The 8910-nt window shown below is 35.8% G+C and overlaps 1 protein-coding gene across 1 annotated transcript in view; it reads left to right on the top strand.

Annotated features, from left to right (window-relative positions):
• The first annotated feature begins 1565 nt into the window (after positions 1–1565).
• LOC107744760 (uncharacterized) overlaps positions 1566–8910 on the top strand; it is an 8867-nt gene continuing 1522 nt past the window's right edge. Inside the window, exons 1-7 of the mRNA XM_016558565.1 lie at positions 1566–1617; positions 1938–2069; positions 2728–2826; positions 3076–3132; positions 3318–3419; positions 4956–5057; positions 5700–5801. Coding sequence (XP_016414051.1) covers positions 2011–2069; positions 2728–2826; positions 3076–3132; positions 3318–3419; positions 4956–5057; positions 5700–5801 — 521 coding nt within the window. The 5' untranslated portion in view covers positions 1566–1617; positions 1938–2010. The remainder of the gene's footprint in view (positions 1618–1937; positions 2070–2727; positions 2827–3075; positions 3133–3317; positions 3420–4955; positions 5058–5699; positions 5802–8910) is intronic.

Genomic DNA, 8910 nt, shown 5'->3' on the forward strand with positions numbered 1-8910 from the left:
GCATGCAGAGCTGTCCATTAGTATTTATAGGCCCTTTCGCACCGCTTTAGTTCCAGAACTAAATGTACGGTACTAAAGTACTGGGACGATTTTGCGCGAACTATTTCCCAGTACCATTTAAAGGGTTGCCTATTAGCTCTCACGGTACTTCGCTGTCAAACACCGATCTGTCTGCACAGCACCGCTTCAAGTTGAACACACCTTGAAATTTAATTAACAACCTTGCGGCCGCGGGGCCCTCCCCTTAAGGCGGGGCCCCAGGCGACTGCCTGTACCGCCTGTTGGATGGGCCGGCACTGCTTTAGGCCTATTAAAGCGCTATAAAAAATAAAGGTAACTTGACTTTTGCTGTTGGAGCAAATGATAACACGAAAATTGTTTTTGCTCTTCCATTCACAAAGTTCACCTTATTGCAATTTACTTCCGAGCACTCTTTGCATACAATTTGTTTGTGATTATTCACATTGAGCATGCACATTGAGATTTCAATTGTAATTTGTCCTCCCTGAAGCCAGTGTTTTTTGCTGATGACCACAGGATCTATTTAAGAGATCAATAACGATTATAATAAACCGCTTCCCTGTTCTTGAAAACCACCGGGTTTACACTTTGATGAAGTGCTTTAAATTTCACTTTCAATCTGTGCGAACCCATGGGTTAATCGAAGCCATATAGAGGCTACTTTACTGCCATCTATTGGTAAAAGATGAAATGCAGTTGTTACTGCAGCTGGTTTTACGTCTGTTTCTTCAACCGGTCCTTTAACGCCGTTTTGATTTAAAAATCAAATACGGAAACAAGTTTTTGCAAAACTATTGTATTATTCACAAAGCTTACAAAGCAAGCATATAGTTTACATGTTAAGCTGGACTCATTTGAGGTTTATATAAACGAAACCGAAAGTGTTGCAGGCAGGCGATGAATCCATTCGCAGTTCAGAAATAATGGGTGGAAAAAGATAGATAAATAAAATACACTTCATGATGAGTTTAGGTTAATGAAGATGATGGCGTGAAATTGGTTATTAAACTGATCCTAGGACAGAGCAATTTGGAGGCGCCCATTTCCATAAATCACAACCAGATGTTCCCGCATATTAAAACAAAAACATTATTGTTTGGTCAGGATATAGCCTACTCTATCAGAATTATAACGTCACCTCTCAAAGGCAAATTGATTAAGCCGACAGAATGATATGAACTAGGTAAAGATCTAACACAATTTAATTCAAGACTCAAATGTGCTGCATTTTTGAGCTTTAATGCAGGCAAAATGAGAATGTCGAAACGGCCAGTTAACGCTTAACCATGAACGAAGTCTACAAGCAGGAAAGACCGTAAATGAAACGAATTGGCATGAATCGCACCATGTGACAAGGGTCGTAAAGGGGAGAAATAGAAAGCATTCTGCACAGCGTTCTGGGTGCTGAAGACCGTCGTACTACTGCAAGTAAGTTTTAAGACGTCCTTGATTGCAGTTAGTGATATGTGAATGAACAGATATATGTATTAATGTAGCCTATTACAGGGTATTTTTTATTTTTTAAATCCCTCTTTTTATTTTCTTGATGATGCGAAATCGAAAGTATACCAACGGGAAAACTTCACAGTTAGGCGGGTAAGTAAGCACGTGGTGAATGTGCTTTAATGTCTTTTAATTTGTGTCAAAAGAGAATGTAATCAATCAGCTGTGATTAAATAGAATATTTCAGTTCACTTAGCTCAATAGCCTGCATTTATATATTCAGCTATTGTGGGAGCAGTTGAAATTAATATAATAAATTGTGACATAATGATCCCACGCTGTATAAGTAATGTCCAATACAGTTTTTCACCGTATATAGTAGGGGAATTTACCGTTAACCATTTAACAGGATTTTACTGTAGCATTTTTACAGTCTTTTACCGTTAAATTCAGGGTCATTTTTTACAGTGCAGGTTGTGCTGAGCAGCTGAATGTCTCCAACACAAAGATACCAGTGCTGTTTTTCAATGGCAGTTTAGCTGCAGTATGTCAGAGGAGCGAGGAAAGGACTCTCCATCTGAGATGAGTGTCTCAGTGGAACAGAGGTAAGACTGAGTCTGTATTTAAAGAATCATTTTAAACACTACTTAAGTTTCAATATTGCAGCTCTTTTACTGTAAAGTGTTTATCATAAAAGTTCAGCAAGATGGGTGAAAAATGGGATAAAATTATGTGTTCCTTTATAACAGTCTATAAAATTCAAACACTTCTCTAGAGTCCAGAGTTCAGTAAAGATGTTGTTTGCACCTCAGTTACAACTTTCATTTCTCTGAAACGAAAAGGCATTCGTCATGTCACAGCAATGCGGATAGTGATAACAGTCGGTTAGCTGAGTTATTCAAACATTGGTGATCTGCCAGGTCTCACAACTTTGTTCCTGGTTGTGTTGCTCTAACTCATAAGAGTAGATCATGTTTTTGTTCAAATTGATAAAATATGTGGCTCTATTGAATACGTGTTGCTTTGGATTTAAGTATCTACCAAATGCTAATGAAATGTCCAGGACAGTTTGGTGGTGGTAATGTAAAAAAAAAAAAAAAAAGTTTCAAGAAGAGACGTCTCCTTATCCAGTCAAACTCAATGCGACTAGAATATTAAGTTACTGATATCATGTCTAAAGATAAAAAAAACAACACACTTAATATAAATACCTCCTGCCATAAAATATTAGTTTTTCTCTCTCTTTCCTCTTTGTGTCATTAGGGAAAGATCAGACTCTGAGGTTTCCAGCTCGGAGTCTGTAAAGAGTGATCAGTCGAAAGGTGATGTACCACTTTTCAATGAGGAAACACCTACCAAAAGGTATTTCATGTGTTTCTTATTGTCAGACACACATAGGCTGTGTTAGGAAGTATTTCTTTTTGACTTTATCATAACACTTATAAAGTTTTGATTCTCAAAAAAGCAATTGATTTATAGCATTGTGATAGCTGTTTATATGGGAGAAGAATAATTATGCACAGTTATAGTTTGTTAAATTGTACTTACTGTAATTACCATCTGAATGAAACCTCCTCAAATGAGACTGAGAAAACTCCTTTGTGTTATTAGTGAAAAACCGGGCCTACATGTGTCCTTCAGTGATGAAACACCATCACAAGCTAAAAGGTATTTTATGTGCTTTACATACATTATTTACATTTCTTCACTGTTGTGTCTGTGATTGAACTTAACGGATTAAACAGAAAACTACACATAAACACATTCATCTGTCCATAGTCATGAGAATGGCAAATGCTCTTCAAATGAGACTGAAGAACCTCCTTTAATAGTGTTTTCTCTGTTCTTGTCAGTGAAAGATCAGGTTCACCTGTGTCCAGCTCTGTGTCTATGAAGAGTGACCATTCAAAAGGTGATGGACCAAACTTCAGTGAGAAAACACCATCTTCCAAAAGGTATTTATTATTGTTGATCATACATAAACTGTATGATGTATTTAACAAAAAAATGTTTGCAGTCAACAATGAGTCACAGTTGGTTTGTCAAATATTTGTCCAAATGTTTGGTTCACTACAATTTAACTTGCCACCAAGAAAATTGACGGAGATCATAAACCTGAAGTCATTAAACCAAAAGCATCAGAAGAAACTCACTGATGGGGTGAGAAGGAGGGAATAGCCTTGTAACTAATCAATGGATAACTAACACTCAGCGTTTGTAAGCGTTTATAGAAGTAGGAAATTAACTTTGCTAGAGTCTAAAGTCCACGAAGGGATGCAGGAAATAGTTAGCTGGTAATGTATATGGTGGCAGAACAAATGCTGACAAGATGTGTCACTGCTGATAGTTGTGGTGTTTATGTAGGAAATGTTAGAATAAAATGGAATTAACTGCAGTTAATGGAAAAAGTCACTCACATTGGGGAGTCTTGGAGTGGTGTTCAATAGCTAATTAGCTAAGTTCTTCCCCTGCAGTTGAGTGAAAAATAATAATGAATGGTTACAGTATAGCATGCAGAGAGAGAGAGTTTTGAGAACTTAATTGAATTTAATTAGAACATTAAAAATCTCTTTAAATGAAACTTCTTTTCTCATTAGCGAAAAATCAGGCTCTGATGTGGTCAGCTCTGTGTCTGTGAAGAGTGACCATTCAAAAGGTGATGGACCAAACTTCAGTGAGAAGAAAACATCTACCAAAAGGTATTTAATGTTTCCTATTGTTGTTCACACATTGACCGTTAGAAAGTATTTCAGTAAGTATTTATCATAAACCCCTACAGTTTTGCTTCTCAAATTTGCAATATTGTGTTACATTTTAACTTTCACAGTTGAGAAAATTGTAATAATGCACGGTTTAACTGTAGTTTGTCACAGTGAATTGTATCTAATTATCAACTTAAAGGGATAGTTCACCCAAAAATGAAAATTCTGTCATTAATTACTCACCCTCATGTTGTTCCAAACCAGTAAGACCTCCGTTCATCTTCAGAACACGAATTAAGATATTTTGATGAATTCTGAGAGCTCTCTGACCCTCCCATAGACAGCAAGGGTCCTTACACGATCAGGGGCGGATTTAGTGGAATGGGGCCCTATACATTTGCACACATTTACTTAGATCAACCTTGAGGTTCCATTTTGTTGTTTTCAGCGTAAGCCTGTGTGCTGTCTAATTCTAAACTTTAAAATACATTTATTTTTAGTTGTTTTAACTACAAATTTAAATAAAACTGAAAAAAAAAATGAAAAGCCAATTTATATTTAAATTAAATTATACATTTACACACCTAAAATACATATATCAAGAGCATGCTCACAGATGAGAACAAAACAGCGTTGGATGAAGTGGATTAAAGCCCTGCACGGGTCTCAAATCTAGCCCGTCTTTTTTCCCCTTTTCCCATTCATCTGTCCATAGTCATGAGAATGGCAAATGCTCTTCAAATGAGACTGAAGAACCTCCTTTAATAGTGTTTTCTCTGTTCTTGTCAGTGAAAGATCAGGTTCACCTGTGTCCAGCTCTGTGTCTATGAAGAGTGACCATTCAAAAGGTGATGGACCAAACTTCAGTGAGAAAACACCATCTTCCAAAAGGTATTTATTATTGTTGATCATACATAAACTGTATGATGTATTTAACAAAAAAATGTTTGCAGTCAACAATGAGTCACAGTTGGTTTGTCAAATATTTGTCCAAATGTTTGGTTCACTACAATTTAACTTGCCACCAAGAAAATTGACGGAGATCATAAACCTGAAGTCATTAAACCAAAAGCATCAGAAGAAACTCACTGATGGGGTGAGAAGGAGGGAATAGCCTTGTAACTAATCAATGGATAACTAACACTCAGCGTTTGTAAGCGTTTATAGAAGTAGGAAATTAACTTTGCTAGAGTCTAAAGTCCACGAAGGGATGCAGGAAATAGTTAGCTGGTAATGTATATGGTGGCAGAACAAATGCTGACAAGATGTGTCACTGCTGATAGTTGTGGTGTTTATGTAGGAAATGTTAGAATAAAATGGAATTAACTGCAGTTAATGGAAAAAGTCACTCACATTGGGGAGTCTTGGAGTGGTGTTCAATAGCTAATTAGCTAAGTTCTTCCCCTGCAGTTGAGTGAAAAATAATAATGAATGGTTACAGTATAGCATGCAGAGAGAGAGAGTTTTGAGAACTTAATTGAATTTAATTAGAACATTAAAAATCTCTTTAAATGAAACTTCTTTTCTCATTAGCGAAAAATCAGGCTCTGATGTGGTCAGCTCTGTGTCTGTGAAGAGTGACCATTCAAAAGGTGATGGACCAAACTTCAGTGAGAAGAAAACATCTACCAAAAGGTATTTAATGTTTCCTATTGTTGTTCACACATTGACCGTTAGAAAGTATTTCAGTAAGTATTTATCATAAACCCCTACAGTTTTGCTTCTCAAATTTGCAATATTGTGTTACATTTTAACTTTCACAGTTGAGAAAATTGTAATAATGCACGGTTTAACTGTAGTTTGTCACAGTGAATTGTATCTAATTATCAACTTAAAGGGATAGTTCACCCAAAAATGAAAATTCTGTCATTAATTACTCACCCTCATGTTGTTCCAAACCAGTAAGACCTCCGTTCATCTTCAGAACACGAATTAAGATATTTTGATGAATTCTGAGAGCTCTCTGACCCTCCCATAGACAGCAAGGGTCCTTACACGATCAGGGGCGGATTTAGTGGAATGGGGCCCTATACATTTGCACACATTTACTTAGATCAACCTTGAGGTTCCATTTTGTTGTTTTCAGCGTAAGCCTGTGTGCTGTCTAATTCTAAACTTTAAAATACATTTATTTTTAGTTGTTTTAACTACAAATTTAAATAAAACTGAAAAAAAAAATGAAAAGCCAATTTATATTTAAATTAAATTATACATTTACACACCTAAAATACATATATCAAGAGCATGCTCACAGATGAGAACAAAACAGCGTTGGATGAAGTGGATTAAAGCCCTGCACGGGTCTCAAATATAGGCCTTTTTCCCCTTTTCCCAAAAAAAGCTTATACTGTTTCAGCTATTAAAATAGTTCAGTTTTGTATGTAATGGAAAAGTGATCATATTTCGTTTCGTTTTTTTATAAAGTAAATTCAGAAAAACATTTGGAGTATTTTTTTGTTCGTTAAATGTAAGTTTTTTTTTTTTTTTTAAGTAAAGGCCAGCGTCAGACAGTGAATTGATCATAACCTATAGCCTATGTTTGATCAATTTAGCCTTCTCAAATCATCACGATTTGCCTAAAATAAAATCTATAGATATAAAACAGTTCAAGCATATCACAATGTTAGTTTAAATGTTTAACCTATATAAATGTGCATATCCAATCGTTTGCGGAGGAGTGGAAGCTGAAGCTCTGCAGGACATGGAGGCGCGTATATCACAATGTTAGTTTAAATGTTTAACCTAGATAAATGTGCGCTGTTAGACGCATATCCAATCGTTTGTGTGGAGAGCTGAAGCGCACTCTGCAGGACACGGAGGTGCCAGCGCCATCACTTGCTTTTTTCTAACAGTGGAAACTTAAAATACGCAGTCATTTTTGCTCATAAATGTAAGAATAATACATCATTCTAAACTGTAAAGGGTCTAGTTTTATTTGTGTGCACTCACAATATCAACAAAACGTTGTGCTTTTATAAAATAAAGAAAACAAACGCTTTCTGCCGTCTCGGGCTTGAACAGGAGCGCTTCACAATGATGAACCTAAACTCAGACATGATCAAAATATATAGAAAGCTTTAAATTACTACTTTAAAACGAAACAATTCAAATCGAAAATAGACTCCTAATAAAATAAACTCTTTCATTATGTAATCCCTGCATTTCTCTCTATGGCACATCCAATTAGGAGATGGCGAGTCATTTTCTCATCACTATAATTGATGGAAGGCCCGATTATAATTTGCGTTTTATTTTATAATTCCATACAGTTAAAAAATAAAACACTAATTATAATGGCATATATGTAAAACTTTGTCCTATAATTGTATAGCTGCTTTTTAACAAATGACCTCAATTCAGTTTGAGGTATTCAAAATTTGACAAAGCTGAATTTTTATAAGCAGTAATTTAAGAGCCATATGTTAGGCCTATTTATTTAGATAAATAGAACATCAGATGGCTTTGACCGGTAATGAATGTACAATGTAGTGATGCAGTTAGGCAGACTAGGCTATTTACATGTACAAATCAGACAAATATCCCATTCCAAAACATTTCTAGCATAAACTTACATTGTAAAGAAATTAAAGTCCCATCTTTGATTGTTGAAAGAATTTCTGGTGCATTTCACTTACAGCCAATAAAATTTCCAGTAGGATTTTCATCGATCAGGCGTGGATCTATTCTGAATGGTTGATAATTTTTGACAGTTTAATCCAGGAGCAAAGAGAAATAATTTCTACTTTAAAAGCACGGAGAGATCGCGATTGCACACAATCTGCGCACAAGCAATATCGGAGTGAAAGGACAGGCAGTTCATTTCAAGTTAGACCTATTTAAGAGCTCGCATCCGGTTTTCTGCGATTACATGACTGTGTTCTCATGTTACAATAAAGCGCTCGCCACATTTGCGTGAGAATGATTAAAATTATGCGGAATACCTGTAATCCCGCGCGGACATTCAGACTCTGTATTTGTCAGGAGGCGGATGCGTGTCAAACTCACTGTCGGAGAGGAAAGAGAGAAACTGTGGAAAATGAGTAATGGAACCGTGTCAGATATTTCAGTATCGGTATCAAAATATAGATATTTATGATAACACTACCATGTAGTTTGCTTCTCCAAACTTTGAGTAAACTTTATTGGCTACTGAAGTGCCGTCAAAGGTTTGAATATCAATTCAAATTGTGGGCGTACTCAGTAACAAACTATGATTTAAAAGTAACGAAGTAGATTATTTTGCTTAATTTGTATTTAAGTACAAGTAAAAGTACAGCTTTAAAAATATACTCAAAAAAGTACAAGTACCCGAAAAAACTACTTAATTACAGTAACGTGAGTAGTTGTAATTCGTTACCTCCACGATTTAAAAGTAAAGAAGTAGATTATTTTGCTTAATTTGTACTTCAGTACAAGTAAAAGTACAGCTTTAAAAATATACTCAAAGTACAAGTACCCGAAAAAAATACTTAATTACAGTAACGTGAGTAGTTGTAATTCGTTACCTCCACCACTGCATTTTACTTACTTGCTTTTGAAATATCCGACCGAACTACAAACTTTCCAGTGATGTCTGTGAGATATTCATTCGACAAGCTCGCACATCTGTGCCGCCGCGCGCTCTGCTTATCAGCTCGTATACAGGCGCGAATATTGAATGTTTAACATTATATTAATTACTTACATGTACTTCATAGACATCCTTAATCTCTAATAACTCCATTCTACTCTCTGTTGTTCTGTT

This window comes from Sinocyclocheilus rhinocerous, unplaced genomic scaffold, assembly GCF_001515625.1.
Source record: "Sinocyclocheilus rhinocerous isolate Xijiao unplaced genomic scaffold, SAMN03320098_v1.1 scaffold10997, whole genome shotgun sequence".
Lineage (NCBI taxonomy): Eukaryota > Metazoa > Chordata > Actinopteri > Cypriniformes > Cyprinidae > Sinocyclocheilus > Sinocyclocheilus rhinocerous.